We start from the raw sequence: 23,245 nt of genomic DNA on the forward strand, positions 1-23,245 counted from the left end.
TGTGAAGACTTAACAACCCCTTTCTAATCCTGCTGATGCTGAGCTACCAAAYGCTTATAAACAGATGGCAATGAACTAGCCTGCATTTTAGTTTGGCCAGAATGAGTCAACTCTAGTGTAGAGGATGGATCCCTCATATGGGATGGTGGTTGAATTTATGTTTGTAGATGAGTATGTGTTCTTGGAGGAGAAAACAGGATAAGGAATGGGATTCTGTAGGAACCTGGAAAGAAAACTGCAAAAGGTAAAGGAGATCCTGAGTGGATGCACTGAGGGATTAATGGGAGATGGAAAAGAAAAATTCAGATAGGACAAAATCCAGGGAGCCGTAGGACACCGTAATTTTTGAAAAAATGACAATCAATATGTTGGTGTGGATCTGAACTTTTTGTGATTGCCATTTTGTTGTTGTTGTTGGGTTGTTGTTTTTTTCCTGAAAGAAGTTCTAAAAGATCTTCTACAAGAGAGAAAAGCAAAAGGAGGAGAAACTTTATGAATTAAATAAAATTTTAATTTATCTAGGTCTCATTAATTCTGTTGCTACCAGAATTAGGAAAGCTAGAGAAGTTAAGTATTGAAAGCATATACAAAAACAATGATTGGCAGTTCTATTCAATTTTAAAAGTGGAACTTAATGAGAAGGTTTTCGTTTGCTTGTTTTAAATAAAACCAAAGTAGAATACCAAAGTAGACAACAGCAGAATTACATATTACACTGCAATATAGGTTCGTGAGTCTTTATTAGAAAGAAGTCTGGCACTGACTTCCTGCCTTTTTTTCCATTAAAATAATGTTAACATTTTTGTGGCTTTAAGCTTGTATTTATAGCATCACAGTCTGTTGTTTAAAGTTTCTGAGCACCATGTCTTTATTGTAATCAAATACTGATTGTTGCTTAGAGTTTTGAAGTTAATTAGTGCCTAAGCATACAGAAGAGCAAGTAGGTCAGATAATCAGTATTCTGGTGGGTTGATTCAATAGATACAAATCTAAAGAGGAAAGTGAAGTAGCGAGTAGTTTCTTTCTTACATGCTATATAATTTAAGCCTGAATTATGGTGTTGCCACACTTGCTATACTAGCTGTTTACTAGTAGGTGTTTGTCAGCTCATCAGTAGGAGGACAAGTTTCACACATCCTCAACTTCGGTAAAACATGGTTGAACTTACTTCCAAGTTGTATTATCAGTTTGCACCAGCTGAAAATCTACCTCAGTAAAATTAAAGGCATCTTCTAAAGGTCAATCTGTGGTTTGGGGCGGTCTTTCTACAACTTACTTTAATTCTCAACCATGCTGTTATGCTTTTGCTTCTTGAGCAGTATTTTTTTAGGGCAGCACAACATGCAACTATGCTACTGACTGGGGCTACAGGGCAGCACAGCCTCTCTCGTCATGTCATGTCATGTCAAGTGTGTGTGGCTCTGCACATCTTTAAGAATAATCCTGTGGATATCTGTGACCCAGGACAGCTTTTATATATGTGTGTGTATGTATATGCAACTGTGCACTTAAAATGTGAAGGTCATTCTGTATTTAAGATAGTAAGTAGAATTAAGCATGCTGAATAAGGATGTTCTTTGTATGCCTTCAGTAACAAAGGAGTAACAAAGCTACCTAACAAGATGTTTCAATGCATAATTTTGCACAACAGCTTAATGTTGATAGTATCATGCTAGTTATGTCTAAATAGAGTGATTCTGCTCTGCATGAATTTACTGTCTTATACAAACAGCACTTTCTGGTGGATGCTATTCCTCAGTCACTAGTTGATTTTTACAGTAGGGTTTCTACAGGAAGGCTTTCCTGTAGGAATAGTAAATGGGAAAACACTTGATTTAGATCTTAGTGATCTATTTGTTTGTATTATTCACAATGAACTTGGATTCAGCAGAGAGAATTTTCTCATCAGGGCAGCTAAGTTCATTCATTCAGTTGTGCTTATGTAACAAGAAATGCTCAAATAAAAAGTCAGGGACAACATAAATAGCTAAACAACAGAGATGGACTTAACTATATCTGGATTTATTGTAATCCACTAGATTGCTCTGTAACTGGAGTTGTACTCACATATAAATCTGCTCTGAGACCTTAGRCTTATGTTAATATATTACTCCAGTTTCATGACAAATTACTTCACGGATTCATTTGGAGAAAAATATGGTTCAAATATGGAATAAAGCAGTGGTGAATTAGGCTTCTTATCCCTCTTAGTTATTATTGCCAAAAGCAGGGTAGCAAATAAACACTGCTGTTGGTGAGCATTAAGTTTGTTCATTATAAATGCACAGTCATGTACCAGTCTCCAGTGTGACTTCATCTGGGAACATTGCCATAAGGATTACAAATGGCTTTCAGCTTGAAAATTGGTGTGTACTGCTTTGAACTTTCAGTGGGGAGTTGGCAATTTATCTTTCAGATAATCACCTTGTGTTAAGTTGAACATCTTACTGTAACTTTCTGCTACATGATAAGCCAGCTCCTATGAATAATTTACTGCAGCTGGCAACCCACTTCAGCTCTGAAGTCTTCGTCAGCTCTGGTAGCTTTTCAAACTTTAATATTAAACTTGGAGCCAAAATCTCATTGCACTTAAGTTCAGTGGGATTTCAGCGTCAGTTGCAATGGGTATCATGACATGACCTTTTAGAGCAAAATTTGCACGGAGAGAAACTCCACATCATTAAGAGGACTAAGCAATGTATTTGTGTCTGGATAAACAGCTCATTTACCCCACCTTGTGCTCAAAGGCATTGCGTTTTTTGTACAGACTTTATCTTGTGTTGGTGTTCGGAATATTTCTACTGTGAGAAAAAACTGAAGTTGGCTGAATTACCTGGGCCTTTCATTACTCTCCTGGCAGGTTTAGGATGTGTTCTGTATGATGCCACTGCAGCAAAGCCTATATGTGATGTGACCATCCCACCAAAGTTATCACTCCAGCTTTGCAGCAAGCCTACCATGGAAATGCAGTTAGTAATCTTCTAGAAAGGACAGCAGCAACTTTTCAGTTTGCTAGGTGCTGATGGCCTGGCTGATCAGTACCAGTGAACATTGTCCTGAGCTTTCAGTCCCCTCTCTCTGGCTAGGTTGGGCCTCATTCATTGCCCTCTTGAAGCAACTTAAGTACTAAGAGGGGATATTTTTCCCCACCTGCCCCCATACTCAATCACTGTAAGCAAAGGTAACCAAATCTCGTCAAATGAGTTCTAACACCAGGGAAGAAGTATCTGCTAGATGCATGTACTAGATTCAGTTTGCATTATCTCAGCTCTAACCTTTCATAAATCACTCCTTACTTCTGATTTTGCACATTCTTAGCCAGATCTGCTCTTTTGCCTCTTTGCTATGTCCACTGTTATGTCTCCGGTGCTTGCACGTGGTGTGCATGTGTTTACTAGAGAGTACTAGCTTAGCAGAGGATGAATTCTGTGGTAGTTAGGCGACTGTCTGTACAAGAAATGAAATTTCAAGTTACAGCTGAAAGAATTTGGCTAGAAGGAGATGAGTGGAATAGAAGGGCAAAAGGACCATTTGTTCCTAGTTCAATAATGAAGCTTTAGGGAAGCCTGCAACTCTAGGCATGAACTCTCCTTTTTCTTTTCTATGCTGATTTCCTACCTGAGATTGCATGAAGAGGGAGAATTCCTTACATCCCCCCAAAGTGAGCAAGGGTATGGCAAATAATAAAGGGTGATGCTTCTCCTTTATTCTGGAGTTGGCTGAATAGCAGTAGTGTAGAAGCAGAAGTGAAACTTCTGTTTTCATGGCAGTATGCTGAGGGTTTTTTGGTATCTAAGCAAATTCTGTCTCTAGAAAAAGTGAGACTTAGAACATCAAAGCGAAAAAATAACATGCAGCAAATTAGTTCACATGAAATGCAGGTGGGGAAAAAATTTAGGACATTTTTCTCTAACAGTTAATATCATTATGAAGATTTCTTGAGAACCCTAGGCAATGTAGCACTCAACTACCATTTGTGTTTTCATCTTTTAGCTGTCTTTTTTCCCCCTTTAGAACAAGTACCAAATATGCCATGACTAAATCTCACTCCTTCTCCTTACAAAGATCTTGGGAAACATTTTACTAGTTGTAATAATGTGATACCAACTTCAGTTTTGCTTGTCTTACGTTTTGTCTTACTATGAGTAATCAATCGACGGGATTATCAGATGGAGCAAACAGGAAATGAAATAATGGCCTGAGGTAAGACACTTCTAGGGAAAAAGTTCAAGAAAGCTAAGGAATAACTGGTCTACTAATTGGAAGATGGAAGTTTTACAGGCACAAAGAAATTCACAGGGAAACATTCTCAGCATATCTGCAAAAAACTGTAAACAGTTAAAAACCAATAACAAACAGCTTGATGTCCAGAGGAAGGCAGGTGATTAGTTATGAGGCTGTTCTTTGAGAACAGAAGACAGCCTGAAACAAGCCTTGTGGCACAGACCTGTGTCAAGCTTTGAAGGCAACTGATATGCTTTTCTTAAGACCCACATATGTAGGCTTTTGTTGTTTTAATCCTTTTCTCTGCTTGCTGCAAACCTTTAGATTAACACCGTATTTTGAACAAATTCTTTTGCATTAATCTGCTGCCAGCCCTAGACTTCTAGGGGACGTTTTGAGGACGCCGAATGCAGGGGCCTGCAGTGGCAGCAGGGTGAGATGGCAGCTTGTGGCAGCCTCCAGAGCTGGTGCAGCAGTGTGTGAACTGCAACCCTGGAGAAACACCTGGTGGGAGTGTGGTTGAAGGGTATGTGGAAGTGCCTAGGGCACAGGCTGTATTTTAACCCTGAGACTTTGCTGCTCACAAATCCTGCCTACGTTTTTGCAGATTTTGTAATTGACAGTAATGATGAATCCTTGCAGTTCCACCTATGGAGGAGACAAGTGCCTTGTATTGAACTTAGGTAATTTCCTGAACAAAGGTACTACCTTCCAGTTGCCCAGAGGCACAAATCTGTACATCAGTACTGTTGTAGTGAAAGAAATGGAATGTATAGTGAGCTAGAGCAGAGTAATGAAAGGTAAGGAGGGTTATTTTGTTACAAGGTAAGGGAGGATTTGGGTGTTTCTTTTTGTTTTTAAATCATCTGCTTGACTATCAAAGTCGATGGAAATCCAGCGGCTCTTCAGGGAGTATTTGTGTGATGGCGATGTGTGGTTGTGTTTTGCTGAGGCTGTCTTCTATGAAAGTGGAATGGAACAACTGGAAGAATGCTGTAAATCAGCATGGAACAAGTGTCTTGACTTCAGTGGTGCCAAGTGGATTTTCAGCTACTGAGACTCCAGGCACTTGAGCAGGGACTACTGTGCCATTTGCCATGGAACAGAAATGAAAGGACCAAGCTTTGAGTCAGATTTTCACAAGCACCTTAATAACTTAGCAGTCCACATTCAATATTCAGTCATTTGGACTTCCAAGTAAGTACCAGAGCCATTCTTCAAAAATTATTGTGAAATTGCTATCATATTGTGTTAGTCAGTGGTGGTGTTGCAATACTGTAGAAATAGATGTGCTAGTAAAATGTGTTTTGCCTGTAACTTCTCAAGTGTTTTAAACAAAAAGTGTCTCAGTCATCCATCTTGTGCTGAAGTGGATTGCAAAGCAGCTAACGATTGTCAATGCTTGTTAAAAGCATTTTCTTCAAGTGAAGTAATCCACATAAGAAGTACTGCTATGAGCATTCATTTATTTAGCCATTTAAATCACAAGTACAAACCCCTTTTTATAGGGCTACATGTGAGATGATAAAACCTGAGCATTGTTTTAATTCATAAGATCTTATCTTATCTGCAGGTTAATTTAAAATACAAGTAATAAAAAGTCAAGCAAATTATAACATGATAAATCAGTAAATGTAACTCAGCTGGTTAATTTCATACAGCTCAATCCAGAAAGACAATTTGTTTAACACCTTTAAACTGAAAAAAAAAAGAAACCTAAAATGCATTTTTGAAAATGAAAATAATCAGATGGAAACAGGGAAATACAGTGTAAAAGCAATTAAAGTATTTTTGCTTAATACATGAGATTTCTAAAGGGAAGTTCAACCATGGGTTCATGTTTAATAGCTTTAGGTTTCAGACTAGAAGAGCAGCTGGACTTTATCACTGGTGCCAGTAATTATTTCTGTCTTAGCAACTGACGCCCTCCCTTTGTCCTGACATGCTTACTATTATGCTCTCTCAGTGCAGGGGCTGTTTTATTTCAGGGCTGGAGGAAGGAGCCAGGGATCATCTGTAGTTTTTAAGAGTATTCTGGCCAATAGCAACTCAAACCTTTATCTTTCTGTTTGCTAGCAGCTGAAGATGAATTTGCACAGGGTATGTGCTTCTGATGTGATACCTCCAGTAGAAAAACATAGTCAAATTATCAGGTTGTGCCTAATGCGTTCAGTTCTGAAATAAAGTATGGTACAACTGGATAAGAGCAGAGCAACATCCTGAAAGAGCCCAGTCAGAAGTCTGCTTGATTTTGAGCTTACTTCTACATGTCACTTAAAGAGCTGAAAGGCGTGTGTCCCAACAGCAGGTGAGAACAGAAGGTTTCGCTCCTCTTTGTCTAAACTGGTCCACACTGAGTTGAACACCTGTGGGAAATGAAGTAATATTAGCAATTAGGGTGAGCTCTCTAAAAATAAGTGACAACCTGCTAATTTATCTCTATTAAGCATAATTGCAAATGATCGTTCTGTTTCTGTAGAGTTTTGCCAACAAACAGAGTYAGGTAATTCCCCCAGCCAGAGCCACTGTTCTGCTCCTGCCCAGAAAGATGCATAGACTGAACCCTTGCTGGTTTGACATCAGAAAAACCTGTGGAGTTGYACTATGGATTAGGTTTGCTTTATCCACTAGGGTAAACTGACTACCTGAAGCCTTCAGGCCATTCTGTGAAAGGCTGAAGAGACTGAGCTAATAAAAACAGTTCAGCCCTAAGGGTTTGCAGGTACATCACTTTTTTTGCACAAGCAACCCTGAGCTGTATTGTGCACTTTTCAGAGCTACAGCCAAGCCTGCCCATCTGTTTTCAGTGACTGGTTTGTATCTTGGAAAAAAAAGAAAAGAAAAAAAACACAGAAACCTTAATTTTATTCTAACATGTTTTCAGTGGTGACAATATGCTGGAAAAAATGACATTAACAAATAGCTTCTGCTAGTAAAAAAGCACAAACATCACTGACATTTTCCTTCTTGCTTTTCTAAAAGAAATTTTAGATAATAGGCAAAAGAGCTACAACAAAGCCTTTATCTGTAAGAGACAATGTGTCCTAACAATCGTGTTTAAAGATTATCTTGATCTTGCTGCTTTGCTATATCACTACTTCAATCTCTGTTCTCTCCCCAAAAAGCATCTGGATAGATCTTAAATTTATCTAACATATTTGTTTCAATGGTCTTTTTAGACAATTTATTCTAAATGTCTATTGCTCTTCTAAAGCATCTGTTTTGTGTGCAGGAACATTAATTCCACAATTTATGGATTGTATCTGCTGGGGTGTCTTCTTGTTAGTCTTTCCACAATTCTTACTGTTTATTTCATTCAGTAATAACCAACCCTTTCTGAAATGTTATTTTCATCTGCTAGGTCCTTTTACTCTTCTCTTCCCCTGTAATGCAAGACTGAACCAGTCACCTTTTTTCTATTTCAGATTTTTAAAACCTAGATTCACCTAGGTTCAACCAGCTCAGATTTCTCTATCATTTCTGTGGGGTGAAAAGAGCGAAAAATTGATGAAAGGATTAACCTTTGATCAGCGTAAACCATGAATGACAACTCCATTAACATTTATGGAACTATGCCAGTTTACTTCCACTGAGGATCTGCCCCACATATGTTACAGCAGGGTGAAAGGAGTCCATAGCCTTGCACAGAAACAGCACCACTGGTTTTGATCTCTATTTATTTAATCCCTGCTTTTACTCATCTCAGCATGTCAGTCTTTTACAATGTGCTATTCAAAGAGTTTTCTACTCCCAGATCCCTTCTTAGTCCTGCTTTGTTCTGTTTCATCTCTGCTTTCTCTCCTATTTGCAATTAATATTTTATCAGAGTTTTCACAAGAAAGAATACACACATATAAAACAAGCTACAGCATCAATAATGAACAGATACCAGGATATAGTACCATCAAGCTCTGGGAACAGACAAGTTTCCCAAACACAGACAGCCTTATTTGCAGCTCCCCCTTTTTACAGATAAATGGTATTAATGGATACAGTAAGATGATGGAGACATTAATTTTGCACTTCTGTCTATCTAGATCTTGTCATTTGTGACTCTCTGATACCATTAGGGTTGTCAAAGCTTAACACCTACCCTTATTAGATCACGCTGCTAAAGGATGATGTTGCCCATTCATCTTTCTCATGGTTCTGTCAAGAGAAAGATCTGATCTTACCAAAATTAAATTCTGAATTCCTGTATTACATTACTAGGATCATATATAACTTGGTATTTTCAAGAAGACCCATTATCTATTCTGTCTGGCAAGCTTACTTCCTTTCCCCTTCTTTTTCCTTCTTCTAAAGAAATCCCTCACATATTTTTTCCAGACACAGTAGAAAAAATAATTTGTGTAAGATAACCATCTCATGACGTTGGCCATACATGTAATCACTGAGGCCTGTAAGAGCAGTCTTCTGCTGGAAATCCAGACCAGCTGGCATCTGGCCTCTTTTTCCAACCTCTGTGTGTTTGTACGTGTATCAACACATGGTAAGATGAGAATAGATATCCTGAAGCATGGCCATTCTGTTCTCTCCTGCCATGTATCTGTCTGTTACCAGCTGCTAAATAATGGATAGTATTTTTTATTGCATACACTGAATTCTGGTTAGCTGTCTCAAATTTGGTGCTTGGCCTTTGTTTGTACAAGTCTTCATTTATCAATCATTCTGTCTATCACTTATCATCTATAATATAAAAGGTTCAGATCCTGCTGAACTTCTGTGGTTACTCCTCTTCCCTTCCTCCCCTCTTACCTTTCCAGTTAGGTATTATTCTCAGATGATATGGTCTAAGCAGAACTGATGGCAATCCTTAAACTTTTAACCCCACTTCCTGCTAGAAAATGTAAACCTTGCTCTTTTGAAGACCCATGATGCATGAACATAGGAAACAGAAGTTAAAAAGGCACATGATGAGACAACRTTCAGTTTTGTTCACATATTTCCTACTCACTAGTTAATCAACAATTACTTGTTGGTAAAAGTTAACTGTTAATTTAAAACAGCTTTAAAAACATTGCGTTGCTTCTTGCATGAAAGGAAATAATTTAAAAGCCACCATAGCCTATCAGCATCTTTACATTTGCCATTACTTTTTTGATAGAAGTGCTGCTTCTGTCTTGGGGCCACACATCACCTTTGTGCTTCCTCTTTCAGAATGTCTATTACACAAGCAGTCAGCAGCTCCACGTGGGTGTTCTGAGTCCTACTGTCGACGATGATGACAACAGATGCCTGGTGGATGTGAACAGCAGGCCCAGGCTCATTGAATGCAATTATGCCAAAGCCAAGAGAATGAAGCTTTACTGGCAGTTTACTCAGGTAATTCTTACTCAGCAGATATTTCAGAAAGTTCAAAAGCTTTGTTTCTGCTTTTTTTCTGTACCTGAAATGCAAGTAATCTGTCTACTAACAAAACAGGACCAGTGCACAGTGCCAGGAAACTATTTTTACATTTGATCCCAATAGCAGCTATCTCAGAAGGTTATGTATCTTGCATAATGGTCTTCCAAGTTCATGATAAATGATTTACTATCCAGCTGCTAACACAGAGCTACTGTTAAAAAAAATGATCTCAGTCCCAGGAATGTGATTTAGAAGAATCAAATCAATCTACTTAGGAGTAAGGAATGTAAAGTTTATGCTGGTGTGACAAGAGGATTTTTTTTGTTTGTTTGTTTTTTTCCCCCTTTTGGAAAGTGACTCAGAAAAGGATGTAGAGGGTCATCCTTCTAAGGAGGTACTTGTGCAGCCCCTTTCCCTAAAACAGCTACTGCATTTTTGGCACTATAAAAAGAAGAGCAAATAAAGGCTGAGAAGTACTTCCACAGTGATGAGAATGCTGATAAGATAGAGTTCAATGTTTACACTTTGCAAATGATTTATAAATACAGGGAGAACTTAAAAAAGGGGGGGGGGGGGCAAAAAAACCTCCCACAAAAACGTTCTGGGGCTAGAAACCATGCTCCATGTTATAATGCTTACAGAGAGCACTCTGTAGTTCAGCTCAGAGGAGGTGGCAAGGTGACTCAAACATATCGGTATTTCCGAAGAGGGAGATAGGTTATCTTGATGACAAAACAGGCTCCAATGGCTGGAAGCTGAAGATAGTCCAATCTTTCAAAAGAAGATGCAATTTTCTTAAGATAATAATTAAAATACTGGTAGTCTACCATGTGATGTAAATAATGATATGTATGTCTGTTGCTTAGGATAAATAAAATGATTGCAATACTTTCTAAAACAAGTACCTAATTTAGCTTCTGGGAAAAAATTAATGGCTAGTGGATGCCAGAAGTCAGTCTAAACAGTCACAGTTGTTCCTCTGCAGTCTTGAGTCTGTGAATCTAGTTGTGTACTTCACTTCTGTGAAATACGGCACAGTGATCCTTTTTCACCAAAACCTAAGTTAGTGGTATAGAAGCCCATGGGCTGAGATTCTGCATTACAACAATTTCATCCCTGCATATAATTTCTTCTGCAACATGCACATGGGTTTGTAAATATCTTTTCTGCCTATTCATTAGGGTTTGTTTCTTTTTTGATTTAACCAGCCTTAATTAGTGTATTTTAGGACATGGGTAGTGGAGTGTCCACCTTAGTGCAGAGATCATTTGGACAGTGATCAATAAAGTATAGTATTAACATAATTTGTATTTATAATTGAAAGTAATCCATAATCTTTGTCTTGAAAGGGTAGCAGTCAAGCAGCAGATGTTAAATAACTAATCTGGAAGGACATCCCAGCTTTCACTTTCGGTCCCCCTACTGGCAGAGTTTTAATTACGTCTTCTCAAATTTTAACAATGGCTTTGCTATGGAGGCCTCACTGTGGCCACCACTGCTCTTGATTTTTGGTACGATTTTTAAAAGGTATAATTAACATTATTTATTTAAACGGTATTTTGGTAACATTTCTGTACTGGCCATCTGTTTGGTGATTGCTGAATTCAACCTGACCCTTCAGTGACAAGGGTTTCTGCTTCAGGCTACTGCTGCATTTTGTAATACTAATTATGCTAGATCCAATTTGGGGGTACCTCAGTAGAATGCACTGGTAATTTAACTAGTAGAAAAACACTTCAGAAATGGTATTTAGCTACTTTGTTTTCCAGCTGTATTTCCATTCCATGTCCCAAATACAGTTTCCAGATGAAGGTACAGTGCTGTTAAAACTAGGCTGTATGGACTTCTACAAAGAAAGTCTTCTACAAAGAAACTTCTGCCTAAGAGCAGAGAAAGCTAATTAGTTGTTTCCTTATGATAAATTAAGAGACACATGAAATAATTAAAATCTTGTTGTTCAAAAAGGATTTTGTTAATACCCAATGCAATTAAAATGTTATTTATTTCTCAAAATACAGTATGGTGCACAACCCCACTGCGCATGCTGTAAGCTAGAAGAAAACTAATGAGAGTAATCAGGGCTTGCCAAGGTCAACTGATTACTACATTTGAAATGCTCCTATTTAGTCTGGTGGAAGGATATGTTTCTATGAATGCACTAGAAGCTGTCTATCTGAAGTGGGTCATTTTTTTATTACATTTTGAAAGCTCTGGTATTTCTTTTCAATGATGTTATGCAGTGAGCAGAACTACTGCAAAATAAGCAGGACTAAGTTTATTGATGCTTGTGTAGTCTTGAAGCTTGTGATATATTAATTTAATTTAAATGTAGATGTTGGCCATATCTTTTCACAGCACCTCCTTTTGACTGCAAGCACAGTTAGACTTCTATAGATTCTCTGGTCTGACAGTAATTCCCACAAAAAGGTCTGATGATGCTGATCATTAAAAAGATGTAGCAGTGCCAGGGGAGAATTGTCTCAGAAAGGAAATGGGAACCAGGTAAGACTTACAAAGCTGGAGGAGGATGAACAAATTGAACTAGATTTCTCTGACCAGCACAAAAATCAATATATCTGCCCTGTGCTCCAGAGATATGAATTGCTCCAGACATTTGAATGAGGAAGCTTTCTCATTTTCCTGAGACATTCTGTATTCTGAGAGACAGCATGAAAGTCTTGTGATGTGACATGGGCTTCAGTCTGGTTCATATAAGACTGTGCAGCTTTTTGAAAATGCACTGTTCAGATTAGGTTTGTTCCTCCTCATTTGCATTGGTGAAAAGGAACGATGAGAAATATCCTCATGACAAAGGTAGAAAGATACACGTCATCCGTAGCTAGTTGTCTCCTTGATTCTGTAGCTCTATTACAGGATTATTCCCCAACTTAAGTCTTCGAAGGACTAGGACTATATATATACACATCAAACTTGATTTTTTAATTTATAATTCACTTYGGTTTTAAAATTTTGATTTTCATCAAGTTATGTGATTACCTTTAACTGTAGGCAACTGGAATCAGATACTCAGGAAAGTCCCACTGCTGTGCTGTGGACAGAACAGTGGTTTGACAGGCATTCACACGGAGGGACACCACCCCTCACCGCCAGCTTCTCTGGCCCTGAAGATGTTTTCCTTGTATGTCATGCTGGCTGACTGGCAGAGGCCCTAGGAGACCATGTGGTAGCTTTCTTTACAGGACAGACTTTCATAGAGCATTCAAAGTCTGGTATTATGGGTTTGTATAATCAGGATCCATCTAATCTGACTCTGAGCAGGATTCCATGCTCCACAGCTTTGTACAGCTGCTAAATGCTCTGTGAACCAATAAAATGTAGGCTTCTGTGACATTCCTGCTTCCAAGGCATCTTCAAGTGTTTATATCTGTAATTACGTCAAATTATGTAAATTAGCCCTGAAAAGACTCCCTTCAAATGGGTAGTGTTTGAGTTTTATTGCTCAGGTTGTCTGTCAGGTGTTCTCCTAGGAAAATGCTTATTTTGGGAATACTGTTACGCTGAACTGTCTTATACATGTTTGACAAATCACCTATTTCTGTATGTCTCACCACTTTTTCATTAATCAGAACAAAATTAGACCTTTTAGCAGAGTAGTAAGTGATCACCACAAATTACACATGGCAGAGAGGATAGAGACAAGAATTATCTCGTAGCAAAGTGGTCGGCATTTTATTAGAACATTAATTTAAACAAGATATTAAAGAACCTGCTCTGGCATCATGAACTGTAAGGGAAGTGAAACTACCTTTGGTTGTCATGGAGTGCCCCTTGTTTAATACTCAGTCCTCCCAATATTTCCTAGATTTACTTACAGTAATTACTACAGTTCTTCTGGGGACGCAACTAGCTTGAAGGCCCAGGAGTGATCTGATGCTGGCACGAAAGAATTAAATCCTACTTGCTCCCTGTGGGTTCTTCATGGCAAGCAGCAGGTACATATGCAATGTCCTGGCAGGGAGCAGAGTGCTTGTGGGAAGCATCAGGTCTGCTGCACACATTCATGATAATCACCGCACATGCACTCAGTAAATCCACTGTCACTGGGACTGCCAGATTGATTGTGTTGCATGTGCCAAATAGAGCCTGTGCTGTGACAGAGAAGGGGCTTTGAGATGTAGGAGAAGAAAGGGAGGCCGGTGCCCCGGCTATACAACTTCTTGGGACATCTTTCAGTGGAAAATGTTTGTGTATGGCCAAAACTAGGATTCATTCTTCTGAACTGACTCTATCTGCTATTAACAAGTTTACATGTTCTGTATACTAAGAAATCATATATTTTAAATGCTGCAGTCAGTCATCTCACTTTTTTTTTTTTTTAATAAGTTCCTCAGTCTCTGGTAATGATTTCTCAGGTTTCTTGCTGACAGAAAAGCAGTTGACATAAAGCATGCTCTGCAAGTAAAACTCATCTCTACATACATCACCTACCTTGCATGACAAGAGTTTTATATGTAGGAGATTTAGAAAGTATACTTACAGCATGTTAAGGCACAGCACCTTTCTGATCTTCTTCAGGCCTGTTCTCCAGCAGCATACAAAGGTGTGAGGAAGAAGTTTTTCCACAATTGCTCTTACCTGGTAGCATCTTTATGAACTGCATGTGTATATTAAGTTGGCTAGGGCTGCGATTGTTTCTTACGCTTCTAACCAGCCTACCTCAGCCGTGACTATTTGCTGTTGTGAGAAAAACGTCAAGTGAGGGACCTGCACAGAACAGGTGTGAGAAAGCATATAAGGCAGAGCTACTGGGACAAGATAAAGAATGTAAGGTGGGAATTTGGATCGAAGTATAACATGGTGGATTTTGAGAAAGGAAAACCTGAGTAAAAGATGAATTTGGAATTTACATGTTATGGAGAATCACAGAATCACAGAATGGTTGAGGTTGGAAGGGACCTCTGGAGAGCATCTAGTCCAACCCCCCTGCTCAAGCAGGGTCACCTAGAGCACGTTGCACAGGATCACATCCAGACAGGTTTTGAAAATCTCCAGAGAAGGAGAYKCCACAACCTCTCTGGGCRACCTGTGAGAACTGTGATCCTAGTCAGTTTTTCCACAGGAAATCCTCCCATTCAGAAGTGTTCAGAGAGAGTGGGATAGGCCATCTTATGTAAATAACATCTGTTGCTAACAACTGTAGTTGTTGTACGTGTAATTTCTCCAAAAATACCATAGTGAGAATTGCTGTGAAAGGAATGGGGAAGACAGAAGGGAGCAAATGAATTACTCAACTCTAGCGATATTCCACTGATACTATGAAGCATGGTCATCCATATCTCATTTCTATAGATACTCCATTTAGTTATGCAAAGAAAGAATAAATTGAATTACTGAAAGCATTTACACCTTGTTCCTTGTACATATTGTGGCCTTTGCAAGATAGTGATTCTGAATTATTCTTACCTGTTTGCATTTTATGAAATTAAATGATGTGCAGTGCTAGTGCTAGCTGGAACGATCACCCAGAACTGTATCCCAAACAAGGGAATGCAGCATCCAGATTGCACAGTAAGAGTAAGCTTGAGACCTGTGAACCGAGCAGAGAATTGCTGTACTAATTCCATACACCCTCTTGCTGCGCATACATAGTGCAGGTGCACTATTACTGAAGTGGTTGCTAACAGCAATTAACAGTTGCCAGTGTCTTTCTAATGCCTATTCCCATTTCTTTTATCCATACATTAGCTCTCAGGTATCTGTGTACAGCAGGCATTAATTTCAGTAGAGCTATGCATCTGAAGGAACAACTGTCTCTATGGACTTCTTCAGATTCTTTCATGCTGAAAGCCACAGGGTAGAAAAACAGCATCATTAATTTCTGAAGCATTTTAATTTACGCTGTACTTCTAATCCCAAAGGATAGAAATACACTCAATACGTATTTGCAGTATAAAACATGCTGTATTGCTGTATAGCTATATAATTATGCAGTACTATCTGCCCAACAGCTCAGAACAGAAAGTGACTGTGATCCTGTTAAAAAAACAAACAGATTTTGATCCTGCAGGAGAAATATAAAGAAAATCAGAACCTAATTATTCAATTAATTGAGTCAACAGACTAGGTTAAACCCCACAGTTCTAGTAAGGCTATCTGATTTGAAATAACCACTGTGGTCAAGTGCTCAATTTTAAATCTGTCACAAGAGAGCACTTCCAGAAGCCCCAGCCCTCCCGATGCTGTGTTGGTGTATGGGTTCAGTACATCAGTAGCACTTTTTTCTACACTTAGCTATTCTTTGCTTGTCTTTGATCAAATATTACCCTAGCTTGCCTGTACTTAATATTGGAACTAATAGGATAACTGCACAAGGTGTTATAGCTGGAGGATAAGGAACCTGAACTATTATGCTGCTTAGATATGAGAAAGTGATATTTAATGTTTTTCTCTTCTTGTTGCCTTAGTAAATTTGTCCCCAATGCATGTGCAGCTTAACCAATACTGTTTTCATATTAAACACTTCTCTTTCTTCAAAAATAGGTATTTTAAATTATTTGGGTTTTAGAGTCCTTGGACTACTTCTTATTATGAACTTACAATCTCTTTAACCCCATTTATGCAGAACAAAATTACTTAGAAATATTAAAATTCTTAAAGCCTTCAGTCTTTCTCCATTATGAATACTTGACTTCAATTTAAACATGAAAATATATAAGCAAAATATTCACATGCAAAACAATATTAAATACAAGTAATACTACATAATATTGTGTTTTAATAACTGGTATTAAATTTGCTTGCAGTTACTGCTGTAGTTAGTGGCAACCAAAGCCTTTTCTTGTACAGTTTTAGCTTATATTTGGAGTAATTTTCTAGTAGCAGGTTTTAATCTTTGCAAATTAGATGTAGAACTTGCCAGCTAGAAAGTTTCTGTGTGAATGCAGCAGTAAAAGAAGCTTTTAGGGGGTGCGTTTCAAGTCTTTTCCAGCATATCACATTATGCAGTATTTACTCTCCTGAGGACTGCATTTAAGCTCCAAAGACACTTGTGCTGAATTAATTTAAAAGGAAGTTAACACATTGCCATGTTTTTCCTTCAAAGCAGATACCCTATTTGCATATTTTAGCATATAATTTTCAACACCACAYTTATTTAGAAAGAAGTTATTTGCTCTAGTTCCACATTATTTTCTTAATTTTCTGATGTCCAGATAAATTCTCTCCAAAAATCACAAACTGCTTCTGATAGCAAGGTACTGCATGGCACTATATGCCATACAATGTCATACGATGACACAGATGCAAAAGAAGAGCCAAATCCAGAATGCTATCACTTGACTGATAACTAAGAAATCAAATGACTGGGTTTCAGGAAGCCTGAGCTCCGTTCTCCGTTCCTCCTTTGTTTCACTGAACCGAACACTTACTGTGTCTTGCTTTCCTCAGCTGTAAAATGGATGGAAGTACTTTTACTATTAGAGTATGTCTTCTATTATTCTAACTTCCTAGACAAAACCAAAATTTTGTCCTGATCAAATCAGTAAAAGCATCTTTCATTCCAATAAAAACAAGGGCAATGTGTATGTAAGCAAGATTTGGTTACCAAATAATATCCTACAATCCAGTTTCAGATTAAAATATTTCAGCAAATGTTCCCTTGGAAGGCAATTAAATCAGGATGCAAGAATGAGGTATATGACAAGAAAAGAGGATTTGCTACTTAGCAAAATGATCAGGCCAAGTCTGGTATCCAGAACCTGACAATGATACATAGCATAACAGACAAAAAATAGATTATTTCCATTATTGTCTGAGTAAATTGTGCAAGGCTTGTGCTGCAACTGCAAGGAAATTCCTTTCCCAGTATCAATTATAATCAGCTTATAGCTTTCTATGGTGACTGGGGAAAAAGCCATTTCGATAACTAGATACTGTGACCAAAGTCCCAAAGAGCTAAGCCTGAATTCCCATGTTAGAATACACAGACTGATTGAAATACTAGTACAAAATCCTTTCTTAATTTTCTTCAAATGGCGCTCAATTTATTTCTTGGTCTCCAGAGATAAATTTAATCATAAGCATATAATGATAATGCTAACAGTTCAGCTTCTGGGTTAAAATAAGTTATGAAGCCCTCATATTGAGCATTCAGATTAGAAAGYCTAGACTAATCAAATGCAAAACCCCCAAAAGAAAAAGAATGTTGTCATTTGGTATTTTTGTTTTCCAATTGAGTTACATTTTAGTAAGAATTACATTTCACAAAGAAATAGGAATGTATATATTCTCACATCTAAAAACCCTAAATTTTTGGGAATCCATTAGGAGGTCTAAGCAAATCATGTTCCCTTTTTTCTAGGGAAAAGAAAAAAAAATCTTGCGTTTTTTTAATTGTATTAAAAGAAGCTTCTTGTTTGTCTGGCTGAAGATGAATAACTACATATTCTGTTATGCAAAGATCGGTAGCAATAATGTGAACTTTCCTTTACATTTCTGGGTATGCTTTGTTAGAACAGTATTTTCATCCCTGAAAAGAAAAAAAGAAAGAGTATAAGGCAGTAAGATGTGCATATGCATGACCTTCAGCTGCATGCTATGAAACGATTTTTCATTAGCAACCTAATGCTGCATCTTGTGTTCACTCAAAAAAGGGAAGGAAAGGGATGTTAACGAGAGTTTTGCATAGGAAAAGAATGCAAAAAGAACTCTGGAAGGCAACATATATTAAATGATGAATCCTACAAAACCAAGCTAATAGATAAAACCTAAGCATACATAAATTGCCACATCACAGATCAGAAAATAAATTAACTAGATATTAATTAATTACCTTGTCTAGCAGCCTGCCTCCACCAATGGTCAATTCTTGCTGTTTCACAGAAATGAACCCTTCTCAGAGCCAGCCATTCAATGTAATACCATAAGGGGGAAATTCCCTTCTTGACCCCAACCTGCTCTGTTCATTTGTCCACACCATTATCTTAGCATGCCTACAGAAAGTTGTTTCATCAGTGCTCTTAAAATTAATGCAGCTCTTCAGAAAAAGAAAAGTCAGTCATTGACTCACAGATGCCCTGTGGCAATGAATTCGATAGGTTTCCTACACTCATATAAATTGCAATAGTTGTTGCAAATTTATAGCTAACAATCATTTCTTCCTTAGAAAGTTCACTTACCAGTTTTCCATCGGTATTTGCACTTTTCATCACTAAAGTCAGATCCCAGCAATTTTCATTTACATCCTAAATGAAGTCGTATTTTTATTTCATTTCAGTGTATGTTGTAATTCCTCATCACCTGAATATTCCATCACACTTTAAAGTGTATTTGTTGCCTTTCTCTTCTACTTTAGACATCTTGAAGCAAGCCTAGATCAAGCCAGATAGATCCAGCCTGACTTGTTTGCAGAAATCATTTATATGTAATCTCAAAGTGAAAGAATAAAGGTAATTTTTCTAAGTTTTCCACAAAATGTACTTGTAAAACATGCAAATAAAACCAGCGTGTCCAGCAATCCCACCTTTTTCCTAACTATCATAGTATTGTTTCTCTACATGGGCAACTACTGTTTGGCAGAATCCATATGAAAAGAGATTTCATATGTAAAATTTTCTATTTATTAGTTAGACCAAAGTTACACTGCCAAAAAACATTGGTGCTGCATATTATCTTTGGACTCTTCTTCAACAGGCCAGGGCTCACTCAAGACTCTGGAGACTTTTAAAAACACAGGAATGACCTATATCAGAGTCTGACCTGCATTCTGTAAGATAAGCACAGCATTTCTTGTTGTTAACTTGTATATATACATCTTAAGTTCTCATTTAGAACTTAGGCGTGCAGAATTTAAAGCACTAAATAGCCAGAGTATTTCATATCACTCACTACAGGGGTTTCTGCATTTACAGTTTTCTGAATGCTACAAAGTAGGACAGTTGGCAGTATATTGTGAAAGCAGGATGTAGGAGAGAGACTTAAAATAGCGTTTAATAGTGAGGAACAAATTTCAGAAAATGTCAACATGTGAATCACAGATCCCACCAACATGCATTCCTAAAGCTCACTCTGTTCAGCTCTTATGAGTGTCAGTTCTCAAAAAGGCATCCAATTTAATTCTAAATGAACTGTCTTATTAACTTGTTACTCAGGGCAGGAGCTGTAATCAGAAAAATTGATGCTTATTGTCATCAACTCCATACGATGAAGCTAGCTTTCAATCCTGAATATTGTCTTCTGTTTTTACAAAGGTCTTATTAGGTGAATCTGGCTATTATAAGATGAACCTAAATACATCATCATCTGGATTTGTTGCCAAAACAAAACCAAACTATATTTTCGGCTGCAAATTCTGCATTTAGCCAGAATTGTAAGGACTATATACGTACAAAAGATCCTCTAGTTTTAAACGCTTTCTACAGGAAACAGTGTTGAATAAAGAAAGAAAAAACACTCACACACTATACCAACAGTATGTACTCCTGCAGATATTCTTCTAATACATCAGAAAGATTTCCTGACCATGGTTGAGACAGTAAAGTCTCATTTATACATTCTGAAAAAATCCATAATGATTTCTCCAGTCTGAATAATGGATTTTACTACAAAGTGTTCGCAAATTTTCAGTTYTGTCACCATTTTCTGTAGTAAAATGCTTTTTCAGCTATCATATCCTAAAGAGCTTCTGTGTATTTCAGAGGGGACTTTATTCTATTCCTCTGGGAGTTACTATTTTCTTAATCTTGCTATTAACAATGGGCCTCTGTAATCTGTTATGCTGGAGTTTAGTATATACATGAAAAATATTAGGCTTAAATCCATACATTTTGTTTCTAATTTTTGTACTGTTTTTCTGTAATTTGTTTTCCATTCCAATTACATTCTCTGTATGACATTGTGTTTCCTCTTGCCAGGTTTAATTGCTCTTATTTAAATACTTTAATTAACCCTACTGTGTATTTCCACATCCTGTAGCTTTAACTATTACACAAATTATTTAAATGGCTGGTCTTGGAACCTGGCTGCTCTATGTTCACGAAGCAGATGTAGATTAAACAAAAAAGTAAATGATTGTACAGTCCACTGGTTACTAGAACCTTGTATGGATGTGCAGATAAGGCTGCATCTATTTGATTTATCACAACTGCAGTAGTAAGACTTTGTTGCCTCAAATGAAAATGAAGCATTTATAATTGTATGAAATCTGAACAATTATTCAGAAGTCTTAGTAGAGGAATGTGACAAAATAATGTAAATGGTAAATTCTTACAACTGTTGAATGATGTGTCTGCTTCTGTTGCCAGCAGATGTTTCATAGGATTTAATCATTGTGTACAAGTGAGTGGACATAAGAGCAGCTCTCGGATGGCTGCCTGAGAGTAGAACCTAACTACAGGGTGAGGAGGATTTTTTTTTTTTTTTTTTAACTTAAGAAATGGTTTGGCTGATCCCGATTATAACTCCACCTAAGTTTATGGCATTATACCCAGCAATTAGCTTTGGTTACTATTGAGAAAATACTTCAAATTCATGTTTAGAAATAGTGTCCAGTATATATTTCCATTTGCCTACCTAACTGTAAATAGCAGTGATTTAAATAGATGACAGACTACACCTTTCTAAAACATAACATTACTATATGTAATATTTCATACACATAATAGCAGTTAACAATACTGTGAAAGTAAGGTGCAGTTATCAAATATATTAGAAACCAAGTTGCTTCAAATAAGAAAAACAGCTAATGATATATTTCACTCAGGAGTATTTTAATTTAAGTAGAATTAATTTTGAAAGACTTGACAACTTAGTATATTCTCCAGTTTGCTTTACTTGCAGAGTACCTGTTGGTCAAAGAGTTGGAAAAGTTGACTTACTACTTTAGACTGGAGAAGTAGTTAATCAATTATCTATAACCTTAAAATTTGGAGGTACTTAAGACCTGAATGCAGATTGGGATATCTAAGTATTTTCAACAGAAGCATCCTCATGAGACTGCACAGTATTGAGTCCAAACACCCATCAACTTCAGGACATTAAAAGTCTGGAACTATGTTCATCTTTTGGTTGATGTAACAATCATTTGCAGAAAGCAATCTGTCTTGTTTATCTGAAATTCACTTTTGTAATGATGCAGTCTGCTGCCAAAGAAACTCCAGTTCTTTGCTTACTTGTATTTATTGGCTATAATGAACCCCCAAACCTTGTATGTTCAATGAAAGTTCAAATGTTTGATTCTTGTCTAATTTTGTGGTTAACGTGCGGCCTACATTTAAGCACACTTACTTACATTTTTTCCACCTGTGCAGAGTAACAGATTGTCACGAAGTCTGGAAAACCTGAAGTTTTCTCTCTAAAAGAATTATATATATATATATATATATATATAAATTTAAGTTATGTATTATCTGAGGTAATTTAAGCTGTATTATTAAATCAGGTTTTCAAGACTGAACATATAGAATGAATATACTCTTGCCTGCAACTTCTTACTAGCCTGAAAAACTATGAAGTAGTATAGAAATAAAACTATGTATGTATATGCATGCATATATACATGAATGTGCCCAACACTCAACAAGCTGACAGTACCAGTTAAGTCAGAATTTACGTTTCGAACATAAGTTCAATTATTCTGAGAAAGAAAGAAAAAACACTATTTTTGATTATGAGGATGGCAGATATTTTTGTCTTTTCATATTCAAAAGAGGGATGGTAGCTCCATTATTCTTTTGATATTGACTGAGTGAAGCCCTTGCTAGATAGGAGGAGAGGGAGAAAGAAGGGGGAACACAGCTGACAATAAATTATAAAAAACCTTATGAGAGCAACATCATAAATGAAGTAGCTGTGAGCCCTCAGGATAGTGGGGTGTTTTTTGACTGAAATTGAGACAAATATTAATTTGACACTGATCTGCACTAAAGTTAGTCTCGTGCTATTTTTATTGTTCTTAAATTAAATGCTGGTATTCTGAGGAAAGCAGAAATTATAAACTAAAAAAAAAAATCCAGTTTTTCCAAGCATTAGATAGGTAATATTGAAAATACATGAGCTACTTGGAATAAATTATTGACCTTCTCCTATGCCAACTTTCTCACTTCAGCAACATCCACACAGAAGTGACCACATAGACCCAATGGCTTGTAAAAATCCAGTTATTTTTTAAGACTAAATTTTGCGTCAATAGAAATTTACCCCAGTGTTCTGCAGAAATGAATGAGAAGGTCATGCATTCTGCTTGGAGTGGAGATGATCTGCAATGATCTGTGATTTTATATACACCTCATCATCAGGCTTTGATTCAAATGTATCAAAATATTTGCAAAGATTAGATTTGCTACTTCAAAACTAGACTGAACATGTACATGTTTGGGTCATGGACTGAAGTACAAATAGAAAATTATAGACTAGTGAATGCAAAGATTATACTGCATATGTGATACAGGACTGGATATACTTATTAACCTATTAAGACCTTTTATTTAAAAATATACATCATTAGACAAGCTGATAAGCGCTTTTTTTTTTTTAAGGTACAATAACACAAACTTTTACATGATGCGCAAAAGGTAGGTTTAAACTCTTTAACAAGTGCATACGCCTTACAGTAACTTGTTAAAAAGAGCTATCATCAATCTAATTTTCAGGAATGCTGACCAACTGCAGCATTTATTTAATGTCTCTCATTTTTTATAGATGATCAAACCTTGTA

At 37.1% G+C, this 23,245-nt stretch overlaps 1 protein-coding gene across 9 annotated transcripts in view; it reads left to right on the top strand.

Moving 5' to 3' along the window:
* GALNT18 (polypeptide N-acetylgalactosaminyltransferase 18) overlaps nucleotides 1–23,245 on the top strand; it is a 346,024-nt gene that overhangs the window by 315,976 nt on the left and 6,803 nt on the right. For 8 of the 9 annotated variants that reach the window (XM_026082494.1, XM_026082495.1, XM_026082493.1 and 5 more), the window contains one exon: nucleotides 9,385–9,549. In XM_026082494.1, coding sequence (XP_025938279.1) covers nucleotides 9,385–9,549 — 165 coding nt within the window. Of the gene's footprint in view, nucleotides 1–9,384; nucleotides 9,550–20,834; nucleotides 20,915–23,245 lie in introns of those variants that run through there. The other variant, XM_026082502.1, reaches the window with a different exon arrangement.

This window comes from Apteryx rowi, unplaced genomic scaffold (genome assembly GCF_003343035.1).
Source record: "Apteryx rowi isolate R43461 unplaced genomic scaffold, aptRow1 scaffold_58, whole genome shotgun sequence".
Classification (NCBI taxonomy): Eukaryota; Metazoa; Chordata; class Aves; order Apterygiformes; family Apterygidae; genus Apteryx; species Apteryx rowi.